The sequence below is a fragment of the Athene cunicularia genome, assembly GCF_003259725.1.
Source record: "Athene cunicularia isolate RWA chromosome 10 unlocalized genomic scaffold, athCun1 chr10_part1, whole genome shotgun sequence".
NCBI classification, from domain to species: domain Eukaryota; kingdom Metazoa; phylum Chordata; class Aves; order Strigiformes; family Strigidae; genus Athene; species Athene cunicularia.
The window spans coordinates 11,469,130-11,483,346 of NW_020799112.1; the positions used below are offsets into that span (position 1 = coordinate 11,469,130).

At 42.1% G+C, this 14,217-nt stretch overlaps 1 protein-coding gene across 1 annotated transcript in view; it reads left to right on the top strand.

Moving 5' to 3' along the window:
* ADAMTS17 (ADAM metallopeptidase with thrombospondin type 1 motif 17) overlaps positions 1–11,495 on the top strand; it is a 187,348-nt gene extending 175,853 nt beyond the window's left edge. The window contains exons 21-22 of the mRNA XM_026856061.1: positions 3,395–3,572; positions 6,778–11,495. Coding sequence (XP_026711862.1) covers positions 3,395–3,572; positions 6,778–6,929 — 330 coding nt within the window. The 3' untranslated portion in view covers positions 6,930–11,495. The remainder of the gene's footprint in view (positions 1–3,394; positions 3,573–6,777) is intronic.
* The last annotated feature ends 2,722 nt before the right edge of the window (positions 11,496–14,217 follow it).

The following is a 14,217-nucleotide window of genomic DNA, read 5'->3' on the forward strand; positions in this document are numbered from 1 at the left end:
CGTTACACAGACTCCTCGTAACCTCTGTCCAAGTCTGAGGGGTTCTGTATCAGAGGGCACAGAGTGAATCTAGCCCCGAAAATTGTTCTGTGGATGTGCTTGCTTGCTCCATAAATATTTGGGAACAGAGAGACCGTAGCAGTGCATTTAGCTGTCCAGAGTAGGAGGGAAGGTATTTATGGGAATTTGCTGTTCAGTTGGAGTTTGATTTTTATGCCTCTTTTAATGATGTCCTCTTTTCATAGTGCAGCATGAGTAACAATTCCCCCTTTGTATGTATTTTGTATCTATTCCTATTTCCTATTGAAATTCCTAGGAAAGAGACTATCCAAGTACAGAGTTGAAAATTTCGTCTTAAAATAAGCCAGATGTCCAACCTTCCTTTAGCTGCCAAGCCCAAAAGAGTTCAAGAAAGATGTTAAAATCTGTCTTCCTGGCTGTGAAAAACTAATTGCATAGCATAGGTGATGATCCCAGTCTCCCAGGAGAAGGAGTAAAACTGCTTCGGGCAAAAACTCTGCTGTTATTTGTCTAAGGATTGGAGTTGGCAGTGTCTGTGGAAAAAGTTTCATTGCTTGCCCTCCTTGCTGGTTAACAAATGCAGAGACAGGAACACAGACAAAGGTAGGTGAGTGTTTGTATGTTGGTATTTGAAAACCTTATTCACCTTACATGAAAAATACTTTTTTCTTTCTGTCTTCCTTTCTTTCTCTTTTTTTTTTTTCCTCTCTCTGTTAAAAGCGTTCATAAGCACAGGGAGTGTCTAAAAGCCAAAGACAGAGGTTTCAGACTCACTATATTACAGTCATGTGAAGGAACCCCATGGCCTGGATGGGTTATTTTATGTCTGTGTGGTAACAGCTATTCTGTTTGTAAAATGGATGTACAATTCACTCTTCTTGCAAGGAGTTTCGTGAGGATTAAGATTAGTACAGCATTCTGAAGACTAAAAGTGCCATTGAAATCCTGAGGATTAGAGGTTTCATATGACTAGTGAAGTGGAAGGGCCTAATAGTTGCATTTATCAGGATAAAAATTGTTAACTTTAAATCCAAATGTAATGGCCATGCCTGACTGGCTTCCAGACTGGTAGAAGTCACTGAGGGCACATGATTCTGCGGAAGAACAGAGAGACACTCAAGACTCATGAAATTCCTAGATCTCACTGCAGAAGCTCAAGTCATGAAGGAGGTTTAAATAAGAGACTTTAATGATTGCTTTTTGGAATAGTTCATTGTAGGGTATACAAGGGAATGGCTCATTCAGCATAGTCCTAAATACCAGAACCATTGTTGAGGTATTAATAGACAGTGAGCAAATTTTTATGTAGAATCAACATCTGAAAATCTAAGTGCAAAAAATCTGTCATAAACTAGTGAGTTGACCATAAATTGAATTAAGAAGGACTTAAAGGAAAAAACCCAGTAACTTATTTTAAAAAAAACAAGTTCCAAAATACATGTAAAACTTTAATATAGCACAACTTGTATCTTCAGAACACAATACTCAGGTCTGGAGGGGGATGCATAGCTGGAAACACAGAGGAAAGCTGCACACCAGGATGACTTAATTGGCAAAGTCCAGAAGGGGTCTGAGCCAGAGATTGTTCCAAATGGAGAAAGTCAGTCCTAGAGAAGGGCACTGGGAGAAAGAATAGGAATAAAGAACAAGTGGAATATAGGGGGGAAATAAGAGAAAAACTAATACAAATTCAGTGAGTACGCCAAATACAAGAAACCTGTTTAATCAACGGTGATTAATGTGAGTGATAGATAGAGTCTATGTTATTTGTGACAACAGGCTTTACTGATCCTACAACTCCTTCTACCCATAAATTAATTGTTCACATCCTGTAAATGTATTTCTACACTGGGTTGCATGAAGCAGGACTTGATCAGCTGTGGTTTACATGTCCTGTTCATCTGAGACCATTTTTTCTCAGGCCTTTCAGTGATCCACAGAGGAAGGAAAAGCTCCCTGTGCTCCACCAGAACAAAGCTAGACTTCTTGTATCAGATGGTCTTTGAGAAGCAGCAGAGGTTTCTTGTGATACTTCCAGAGCAAAATGACCACAGCTTTGCTGTACTCTCCCCCATAGATGGGAGAGGTGGAAGCCTACCTGCATCCATGTGTTCTTTTGCCCCCGGGTCCTAGTCTTCAAGCATCCACACTGCATACACATCTTTCATACAATTACTTCAATCCAACCTCAGTGATGCTCATCTTTTGAGTCTCTTCAATGTTTGGCATGCTGGTTTTAAGAATTACCACTCTGAGGTGACTGTTTTTCAGGGAGAGAGCTTCAGTGCCCTGACTTTGTTCAGAAAGAGCAGAGGACAGAAAACATGATCTTTTTTACATCATCCTAATTATATCTCCAGAGTTTTTCCTCACCTCCTCCTCTCTCCCATCATTTGCTTGTGTGTGGCTTTAGCAGAAATAGGAATCTTACCAAAGTCCTGCAACCCATTGTTTTTTATTTTAAATACAAGGTTCCTTTATTAACTCCAGCTGGTGCACCTCACTGTGCTCACTGTGTTTGCTTTATTAAAATTGAACAGCGTGCAAGTAGGACATTGTAAATCAGAAGTGACTGGGCCAGAGGAAGAGGGAGGGAGAGGTAGGGACTCCAATTGTATGACAACAAAGAGAGCATATAAACAGGCTGGGCCTCCTGGCTAATAGAAGCCAAAACTCATAGAGTACAATTTGCAATTGCTCCCAGGAGGACAGACAAGTGCCAGACGGTTAGCAGGGATAGATGAGAGTGAATACTTGAATACCTGATGTGTTCTCTCGTATACTGGAACAGAGCTGCTCTCGAGGTCTGGGCATGCAGTAGGAGCTGCCTGCCTCTGCTGTAATCCTTGGGTTTATCTTATATCAGTGCCTGGAAGTGTTCTTGTCTGTGGAGGAAACCTTGTTAGACCATCCAAGTCTTGGAGAGGGCTTTTAAACCAAGAAAACCAGTACCACTGGGTCCCTCATGGAGAGTGAGGTGGAAGCTATTCATCCATGATTAAGCAGTATACGTTTTCCAGCTTTGCCTCTTTGTGGCTGGTGGAGGGAATTGCATCTCTGCCTGCTTGAACCTCGCAGGCATCCACAGGAACAGTCTGTGTAGGTGGACTCGGTGCAAGTCCAGACAGAAAGACAACAGCTTCCTTCCCTGTTCCAGGACAGTTCCTCTGCTCACAGCACTCCATGAAGGTGCAAAATCATCGTGGACAAAAGCAACAGTTGTATGAACGGTCCCTAGTTGTTGAGCCTTCGGCACCATAGTGAGCTGCCAAGCTGCTGCACACTTCAGCTCTGGCAGTGATTTTTCTGGTGTATGTGTGTGATTTGGAAGCTACTCTGCTTGGACCATGTCTCAGTGCCTTCTCTCCTCCAGTGCTCCTCAACCTGTGGGAAAGGCCTCCAGTCACGCGTGGTCCAGTGTATGCACAAAGTTACCGGGCGCCACGGCAATGAGTGCCCTGTCCTGTCCAAGCCAGCGGCCTACAGGCAGTGCCACCAAGAGGTCTGCAATGAGAAGATCAATGTCAACACAATTACCTCGCCCAGACTTGGTGAGTGAGGGGTGTTGGGGGGGAAGATGCCACTTGCAAAGGATCAGACAAAGCCCAAGGTCCCAGTGTGCCCAGTGTGACAAAAGTGGGGCTTCAGAGGATTGCCCAGGGCCAGAAATTAGGAGAGGGCCCCCCCAGTCAAACTCCAGACTAGAAGTCTAGTGTGGATAGGTCCTCTCTTATCCATCAATCCCTGCCTCAGAATTTGCCCAGGCTGGAGCACTCAGCAGTGGATAGACCTGAGAGACCAACAGGAGCACACAAATGGTGGGTGATTGACTGATCACAGAGGTGAGGGAGTTGACAAGCATATCTTTCTCCATCACAAACACCTTCACACCCTGCTTTTGCCGTGGTGAGTGTAAAGTATGATAATTTATCCATCCGTGCCCCAAGAAAAACACATGACCTTGACAAGTAGAGCATCGCTGTTTTGTTTGGGTTTTTTTTTCCTTTTCATTTGCTGCCACAAGAATGTGGTTTGATGAATTAATTTGCCCAGGGAGGCAAGAGAACATCCAGCCTCTTTCTGTGAACCCTTTGATTTTCTGTCACTGTCCTTCTCCTCAACCTCCCTGCATCCCCTGTGTACCTGGCTGAGATGAGAATATGATGATAAGCCATCTGTTTCCTGAAATACCTTAACACTGTATTTAAGAAATGTCTCTAGTTAAGAATGCTTTTGTTAAAACAAAGTTGTGGGAATCCATGATTTTCCACATCATATTTGCTCAGTTTATAAGGGGATAAAAATATATTTTTCCAAACTTCAGCCCCGTGTGTTCAGTCACAGCTCCAAGAACCAAGCTGGTTTCTTTACATTTCACACATCATCACCAGTAAGATGAAGCTAAACTTAAGGCATCAGCTACACTGACACAGCCTCATCGGTGCCTCCCATTAGTTTTCAGTACAAGAGGCTGGGTTGTAAACAAAGCTGCTAAGAGCTTACCAGAAAGAACAGCCTCCACCCTCTCAGCAGAGCCAGTCTTGTAGGCTAAGAAGCCTCTAATATACATGGAAAGGCAGAGCTGCTAAGTGGCAGAGAACCATTTTCTAATAGCAATGTCCAGTATTAAATAACACTTGAACAAGGACTGGACTTGAAGCTTCTGAACCCAAAAGTTTTAACAGATGTTTAAAAGAATATGGGAAATTTTATTCTTGCAAATGCTGTCATACTGAGGAGCTTCTAACCTCTTTTGTTTAAGAATATGCAAGAGTACTTCCCAGATATTTTAACACTAAGAGCATAGTGAAAGGAAAACATTTTATTTGAGCAGTAAGCCCTTGATACACTGATGAGACAAGAAATCCATCCTAATTCACATTTTAGGACAAAGCAATAAAAAGCTTACGTGTTTAGAAGACTGAGGAGGCTCAAGTCCCTGCTGAAAGTAATCTGCAAGTAATTTGGGATGCTTTTGTTTCTAAACCAGGCTTGGAATCACCAGGACCAGAAACAATGGTATTTGATATTAGCAGAAAGATGTATCATTGAGTGTTTTGTTCTTCCTGCTTATAAACAATTCTCATTGGATTATCATTAACAAAATTTTCTGTTTTCTGCAACGGAAACCTCACCAAAAAAAAATATATATATATACAGGAAAAAATTCTGTTAGTTTACAAAACCCATGCAGCCATGTCCCCACACCAAAATGTTTTTCATCCCGACTAACATTTTCAGAAGTATCTAAGTGTGGAGTTCATCTCACCTGACTTTCACATCTGTTTCCAGTGTCCCTCAGTGAAGACATATTCAGAGGGGATTTATTCTGTCTCTCAGGCACCTGACCCATATCGCTTCCTTGACATGCTTCCTGTCTTACTTCACAACCTATGAGGGACCTTGGGCTTCTGAAATATTAAGAGTCCTAGCCTTGTTTGTGGCTCAGTGTCTTTCTATTATATAAGGTCTATCTCGGATGTTCTTGCAAGATGTGTAATTTATTCAGCTACATCATGTTTTCTGTGCCTGATTGGAACCATAGCTAGTGGGGAGTGCTGCAGATCTAACCCCCCCAAAACGCCCCTCTACTGCTGGCAGAGTCAGAAACAGCCCTACCCTCCCTCTGATTAGGATGGTCACTTCCACTCAATTTTCTTCTTCTTGCAGGAAGTGTTGGGGGTTTTTTTATTGGCTTCATGTTCTGTTTTTCCTGGGACAGTGCAACCTTGTTTTACCAGATTCTATTAAACTTCTGCTTGTTCAACTAAATGAAGCTTCAGTGATACATTCCTGCTAGTTTTGCTGACATTGTTTTCTGGTGCCTGGCACTGAGATTTACAGCTAAATACAGGATAAGAGCCTTTCCTAGTTTCATCCAGCAGAGATGAGGAACAAGGGATTCAAGATGCTGCTGGGTCAGCACCTTTTGATGTTCTTTAATTAGATCATTGTTTCACATCTCAGAGGCTACAATATATGTTTAGAAGATTTTCCAATTATCACAGCATTTGTAAGAATGTTGCATATAATTTTTAAATCACATACTGTAAAAAGCACTCACTATATGCATGCATTTTTATCAAGTACACAGTTTCACTAACATACACTTTTTTATAAAAGCACATGTAACCCTTTAATTATATTGTCAACAATTAATTATTCAGCAACAGTGCCTTTGTGCTACTTTTCCCCCTGCACAAACCTTTTGTCAGTCTGAGGGAGTTTCTGCCATCCGTTTCCCCCTCCCAATAGCCAATCGTTGTCCTACTGTTCTTACTACAATAAGAAGGATTATTTTTATTTCCGATTAATTTATCTTTACATCCATCAAATCGGGTTTGATTTTACTCCTCTGTAAAAATGTTTTCCACCAAGAGGATGATGGCCAGTCCTGAAAGCGTGCCTTCACAAAGCCTTCTCCCTGGGATCACACAGCTTTCCACTGACCACTGTGAGGTGGTCATGTGCTTAAATCTAGGCCAATGCTTTAGACATTTTGTTCATCTAGGCCTCTGTCACTGAGACAAAATAGCTACAACGTGAGGAGGCTTGCACTCCCCAACCACGTCCAGCTGCACCCCTGCAGTAAGCAGTTCCAAGAGCCTGATATTTCAGTAGAAAGAACATCATCTGATCTCCAGTGCTGACAGTGAGATTGGACCTTTCTTCCCCCATACACAATGATTTTGATCACACCTACAATGCTGTTCTCTGGCTAATCTGCTAGTTTCTCCTTTCTTTTCTTGTCCAAAGCTGCTCTCACGTACAAGTGCACAGGCGACCAGTGGACAGTGTACTGCAGGGTGATCCGGGAGAAGAATCTGTGCCAAGACATGCGATGGTATCAGCGCTGTTGCCAGACTTGCAGAGACTTTTATGCAAACAAGATGCAGCAGAAGAGTTAATGAACCTGTGCTACTTCTTAGAGTATTACAGCTATTTGTATGTAAATCACGGACTAGTAGGTCTGAGTACTGGAACTTCATGAGTTGCTACAATGTGGTGGATTCCAAAGCATACCTAATAAGACTTGAAACTAATTCTACAGACTGGATACCAAAGTAATCCACTCATCCACCTTAAAAAAAAAAACAAAACAAAAACAAACAGAAAGAGTCATCTCAAGGAGCCAATCATTTTATCGTATTTTGACATCCTTACATTTTTCATTAATGCTTTTTACTTTAATATATTAAATCACCAGCCACTGGATGGCTTGCTACCATTAAAGAAAAGGACAAGAGTTGCAAAGTGATTACATTGACTAAAGTTATGGGTACCTCCATCGAGGAAGGCCTCTGGCAAAATAATTCAGCAAAGGTAGAGACATTAATCTTTTAATCTTGGCTTTCATCTGATGTTTTCAATTTCCAACAGTTATCCTACTGTGGAGTGGGCTTGCAGGGCCATACATAAATGAAAGGCTCAATTTAAAGAGAGGATTTGCTATAAAAGCTTGTGAAAACTGATAGCCAAGAATGGACATCTCTGAAATTCCTGCAAAAAACTCAATACAATTATATCGAACATTCCAAGTCATATTTTTAGAGCAACTAATAGGGACTGCTCTTCTTTCTAATTTTAAAAAACGATCCTCTCTCCCTAGAATAATATAGTTTCTTTTATGAAACCTAATTTTTCTCTGAGCTTAATGAAATGGAAGCTTATTAACAGCAGTAGATAGTTATTTTTAAACCTGAACCATTTACATGAGATGGAAGAAGTCAGAAATAATTTCATAGAATCATAGAATACCAGGTTGGAAGGGACCTCAAGGTTTGCTTGGCCTAATCTCTCCAGTTTTTGGAAGTCAATCAGATAATGAGACTGAATGTGTTTTTTAAGAAGACCATGAAACTGGATAGGATTGGTACAGAAACAGGCCTTGGAACAAGCTTTGTGTGAAGGATGGAGTGGAGAGCAGAACAGGTGTTTCCTATCTCTTGGCCCTTGTGTGCATCTGAGGTTATGTAGCCTTTTGAGTCAAAAGTAGTCAGGGATACAAAACATTCAAAGTGTAATCTTGAGCTTGTTGAAGCTGTAAGGCTAAGACTTCCGCTGCCTTCAGTAAGGGTTAGGGTTTTACTCACTGTATTTTAATGCTTCCTGTCTTACTTTTGTGGTGCTATCAGGTTTGGTGCTATCAGATCGGTGCTATCAGAGCACTTAGCAAGTGCTGCATATATGATACCCTCTTCTGTGTCTCTGCACTTTAAACCAAACTCCTCTCTGAGATGTGAGACTTGAAACAGGAGCTCTACCCAGGGCAGAGTTTGTCCCCTCCGTTAGTCCTGCAGATCAATGTCTCCCTGCCATATCTTTCTCCAACATGTATCGTTTCCATTGCCAGGGTCCAAGGTCAGTTGTGCAGTGGTTAAGTTACAGCCAACTCTTCATGATACGAACAGAGCCATGTGGATGAATTGCAGCTTTGTACTCGCTCTAGAACTGCGTGTTACTGTTTTATTCCTTGGAGATGAGTGCAGAACTAAGCCCAGCTACTACCCCCAGCCCCTGGGCCAGTCTGGATTGCAGCTCACACCTGTCCTCAAGTTGTCTTTGTTGCTGTTGTCTCTTTTTTTCAATGCAAGGAGGGATAAAGACTCATAGTACCTAACATATCTTTAAAGCAACTTCTTCCTTATTGAAATCCTTTCAATATCCAGGACCTCACTGGAATAACTCATTAGCATTTTATTAAGGGCTAAGTTTTTCAAGCACAGGGAGCTAATGTTCATTAACAGACTATTACTGTGTGGCCTTCATATTTGCATCTGTGCTTATTAGTGCCAATAAGCGTGTGTGCACACAAGGTCTGGCCTGTATGCACAAAGGCACATTTGCACGCAATTTTTTCTCAAGTGCCTGTCTCAGATAGATCTGCTTTCCAATGCCCCAGATGATTTTCTCTATCAGGGAAATTATTCCAACTTGGGTTTTGTTATACTGGATGTTCTTTTGGCATTTTACAGTCAGGATCAGACCTCCTTCTTCTGTTATTCCTGTAGCCCAAACACAGAGGTTGTGTTACTACTTAGGAAAACCTTGCCGGCAGGGGTGACAGGGAAGATTTAGGCAATACCACGGTTATGTTCATTTAGGCAAATAATGAGAAAGTTCCATGAGATCAGAGAGGGCCCGGAGGACCTGATTTATCCTGATAGTTCACAGTGGTAGTTTTCCCCCTTGCCTGTTGTCATGCCTGGCCTGTGCAGCAGGGCTGTGACTGTCCTTGCTGCCTCCCTACTGCCACAGCCACCTCACAGCAGTTTGGCTGAGATGGGTCCCCTTACACCCTTTGCTTGGTTTGGAGTTTGCTTTTTTTCTTTTAATGGGCAACATTTGCCCATGAAGTGGCCTGGCCCAATGAAACACACCCCCTTTGCTGATCATTTTTAGTATTACTAACACTCAAGTGGGGGTGTTGAAGGATTTGCCATCGTACTTCTCTGTTACCTTGGAATAACACCGTGTGCATTTATTATTAATGAGAATCAAAGGTGCTTTTAAAATAGCAGGGGTCATTTTTCCTTCCGGTGCTCTCTAGGCAAAGGTGAGCTCCTAGAAAGGTGCATAGGAGAGGAAGGATTTTAATTCTTATGTTTTTCTCTAATAATTCACTATTGGCCACTGTCCAGAACAGGATACTAGGCTAGTTAGACCCTGGGCTATTCCAGTGTGCTAGGTTCTAGACACCGAAGGACATTTAGGTCCAAGTTCTGGATCCTACTTAAGGAAACATGAATTTACAAGGAATTCTTTCAAATGTCTGAGCACTGAAAAAAACCACCTCACTTGCTCTCACAGCCCACAGATTAGCGTGCATCAACCCTTTTTTTTTTTTTATAATCAGAAACCAACATTAATTAAAAACTGATGGCACAACACAGCTTCATTTTATTACATTCTCTTACTTCATATGGTGACAACCTTCCCGTTTTATAATAGCCAGAAAAATAATAATACTAAAAAAAGTTAAATAGTGTTCAATACTCCTGCACTTCTGTTTTGTATCATTTTATAGGAGCTTTACTATGAATTTACAGCTATGCTCTGCCCTCAGTTACTACATACTGGTGAAAAGAAAGCTGTTTGTTTCAGTGTATCTATGACAATACTTTTTTTAGTTGTTCGTAAGAGATTGACGCTCTTTTGATTACAGTGTTGGTATTTCCATATTGTAAACAATACTCTGTACTGTTACTAAAGTACTGTACATTTCTAGTTGCACAATTGTGTTATTGAGTGTAGATTCTCACTATCTCATGTATGGTGCTATTTTTTGTTGGTGGAAAAGAATCTTAGCAGTCGATTATTGCTTGATATTTTATTATAATACAGGGATATATTCTCCATGGCAGTAATATCATTTAAGTTTTTCATTACAGAGTGAAATGTATATATTTTTTCCATTAGCTAATTTGCATATGTACTGTATCCATGGTAATTTTCTTTTTGGTGCTGGTTATAACTAGAAAAGATAAAAACAGTCAAACTGAATGGAACCAGTTGTAAATGAAAACCAAAAAAAAAAAAAAAGATCATTCCATTTTGAAAAAATTGAGTATGTTGAATAATAAATTTATTTTTTCCATAACAACTTTAATAAGGTTTCTGAACTTGAAAAAAATACAAAGCAAACTAAACAGCTAGCATGAAAATTAAGAGAAAGGAGTGAAGCTGTAAGTAATACATTATGCATCTGTCTAATACTGGGCTGAGACTGAGATTCGGTTAAGTCTAGGCCAACTGTTTGATAGCTGTGGTAGGTGTAAAAGGTCATTTGTCAGTAAAATTCTGGCATCTCAGAGTTCCCAGTGTGCTAACAAATCAAGAAATGATGGGTCTTGTCCTGGTCGGGTTGAAAAATAAAGTACAGGAAATGTTAATACCTGATTAATGCCTTGCAAGGTCTGTGGTCAGTGACACAACAGTAGAAAATGCCTGTCTGGAAAAAGTGAGCCAGGCTGCGTTTGGGGTATCGCTGTGTACGCCTCAGCAGGCTGCGGGGAAGCTAAAGCTTATACATGCGGGGAGGGATGTTTTGCAAGTGCTTTTGAGAAAGGTTGCTTTCAATGTATGTTGGAGCTGAGATGAAGTGGCAGCTTGCTGTATGTTTAATGGTAGCTGCTCCACAGGCGCAACCTGATAATGAAGATTGCTGAGCATGTGGAAATTTATATTGGAGCAAAACTATCCCATCCATTGGAAGGGTATCTATATAACCTAGCTGCACACTTCCCTGGTGTGAAATAAACAGAATTACTTCAGTGCCAAGTGTTTTGGATGTCTTTGTTGTAGGTACTAGCCAGAATCTTTGTACTATTTCACTCCCCCCTCAACATGGTGAAGATGTTTTTTGCAGACGACTTCAAGCAGATAGACCTGAAGGATCCTGTCCCAGCCTGTCTTACAAAGATGCCATCATCCATATCCCATTCCAGCTCAATTCTTGTTAAAAGGACACTTCTTGGAGGGAGCATTTCTAAAGCAACCTTAAAAACAAAGCATGGCTGATGTGAGTCCTCCTCCCAAAATTATTTCCAGAAATGGAGTTTATACTTACATTAAAAATAGAGCTCATTTACTGATCTCACGCTGGCTTCTTGGTAGTGGCACAACACTGATAGGCTTCCTGGTTTTCAGAGGTAGCCTTAGGAGATACCAGCCCGACTGCCATTATACGTGTGACTGTTAACGGCAGCAAAATTGTAGAAACTCCATCCAAATGTTGCTGTATATTAACACATCATCGTGTTTGTTATTGCCTGGAGTCAACATATGATTGCAATTGTTGACCTGTTTAAACAATAAAACATAGCTATAAGCCTTTGGAAGCCAAAAGGCTTTACATTAAGCTGGGATATGGCAATGGGTGGGAGGGGTGTAAGGAATGCTGTCATACATTTGGCTTGAAATTTTCCTGGTATGTGCCAATATATCTTCTATAAATCCAGTAGGCTTATATACTTAGTTTGCCTATTTTGCATGTAGCAGTTTGCTGGTTTTTTCTTATTCCTAATCCCCACCTTCTAACCAAGAAATCAGATGATTTAAAGCCATTGTCCTTCCCTGTGATCTTAGTTGTCTTTTTATTTAAGTCATCTCAGCCAAGATCATTAAAGGCAGGTGGTGTCAGATGGCTCTGGTGCTCTGGCACAGAAGTACCAGGAGGAAAGTATAATCCTTCCTCAGCTGCTTGGAGCTCAATTCTGCATCCACCAACCCCACCTGCTTCCTTCACTCTGTTGCAAGTCCTGGTGTACACGGCAGCCATAGCTGCCTCTTGGTCCCTTGCAGCAAGGTGGCGGGACTCTGCTTTCTCTGGAAGGAAATTTCTTTCCAAAAAGCTCAAAATGGATCATCTTATCCTGGCATCAGCCCCATGCATCACCTAGAGTACCACTTTTGGAGGACCTTGCTCTGCTGGTAGAGTGAAAACTGCATGTTCCTTTTTGCTTTTCCCAACACCCCTGGTCCATTGGGAGAGGTGTGTTTTCTCATTGAAGAGTGTTGGCACAAACACCAATATGCTGTGGAGTTCCAGGCGGAGAAGAACCATGCCAGAAGCACTCACACTTCTGATGGTGTAAGAAAAGAAGCCCTGGTAACCTACTTGCTGGCAAGTTACTTGCTCACTTGCTGTCCTGCTGCTGTATGAATATAGTGCACCCAGAAATAGGCAGGCTGTGGGAACTGCTCCTGAACAGCATTATTTCTTCCAGTACTTGGACCTGCGCTGAATATGTTTGATTGTACTCCATATCACTTACACTTCAGTGTCCTTCTGTTTATCTCAATTTGGAGGCAGGTCAGTAGGAAGACAGGAGTTCCTCAAATGCTGCTAATGCACAAAGACCAGTTATGTTTTCTGTGAGAATTTTTTTTGTCCTTTTATCATGTCTCTGGCTTCTCTTCACACTCTTCAGAAATGGGCTGGTCTGCCTGGAGAGAGACTTTCCAACAGCATCACTGCCTTGGACAAGCAGGACTGAAGCATCTTCACTTTGAATGGGAAGAACTGTCTGTTTATAAAAGGGGAGTTTAAACAAGAGAGTATATAAGCAGAGAGGGACCACAAAGTCCCCTTAGCAGTAACTACCCAGAAGGTAATCAGAGAGTCTCCAAAGCTGACCTCCATGTGTCTTGCATCTCCTCGCCTTTCATGCCACTTTCATGTGACAGACCCCATGAAGAATGCCTGGAGGCTGCACTGTACCACATTTATTATTTTGTCAGAGCTGCCTTGTCTGCCAAATGGTGGCCAGACACTCAGACAGACTTTTCCAATTAGCAGAGTTCTGCAGCTGATGTCTGGGGCTTGTGTATGTGTTCCCTGTGCATTACCACAGCCGAGACATTGGCCGGGTCCACATGGCCTGGGGTAGGTATCCACCGCTGGGCTGGGGAGAAGCAGCTGGGCTTTCTTGAAAGTTGTGGTTTTCCTCAGCATCTCTCATTTGGCTGTGAAAGGCTCCTATTTGGGTGTTTCATCCTTTCATCCCTCTGTGGCCTGGGTGGAGCTGGAGCCTCCAGTGTGACTTGTCTGGGTCATGTCACAGGCCTTGGCATCATTCTCGACCTCGGGGGAGAGCAACTTCGCATGCTCGCCATGGTGGAGCCCACAGGATATCAACATGTGGGGGGCTGGCTCCTGGCACAGCTCAGTCTCCAGGTGAGCCCTTGCACCCTCAGTGTCTCCAGCCTCTCCCGAGCTTCAGGGGCTTATAGGAGTCTCAGTGTAACTCCAGAGATGCTTGTCTTGTCCTTCCTCCGCTATTTCCCACAGACACATTTTGTGGCCTTACCCTCCCTGCATAAGCATTGTCCCTTTCCCCTCTTCCTCTGCTTGCAGCTACTTTGCCCCTCACAAACTTGCTTTGCACCCACCAGAAATTTCACCACCTTCGCAGTCTATAGAGAATACCTTTCCTCATCTGCTCAAGTGCTTTTAATCTCCTCCCTCAGCCCTCTGAAGAAAAATCTTTTTCTCATCATATTCCTGTAATAACCTTATGACTCCCCTCGCTGTTGCTTTCTGGATGGTTTTTGTTCTGAGGTCTTTTATAATGATTGAATGTTCTTTGTGCGGTGGCACTTAGACTTTACACACAGACATGTGGATGCTGGAAAGACCATGCCCAAAGAAATGATCCTTCGCTCAAGAGTGGTCTGGGGGAAAAGACAGATTCC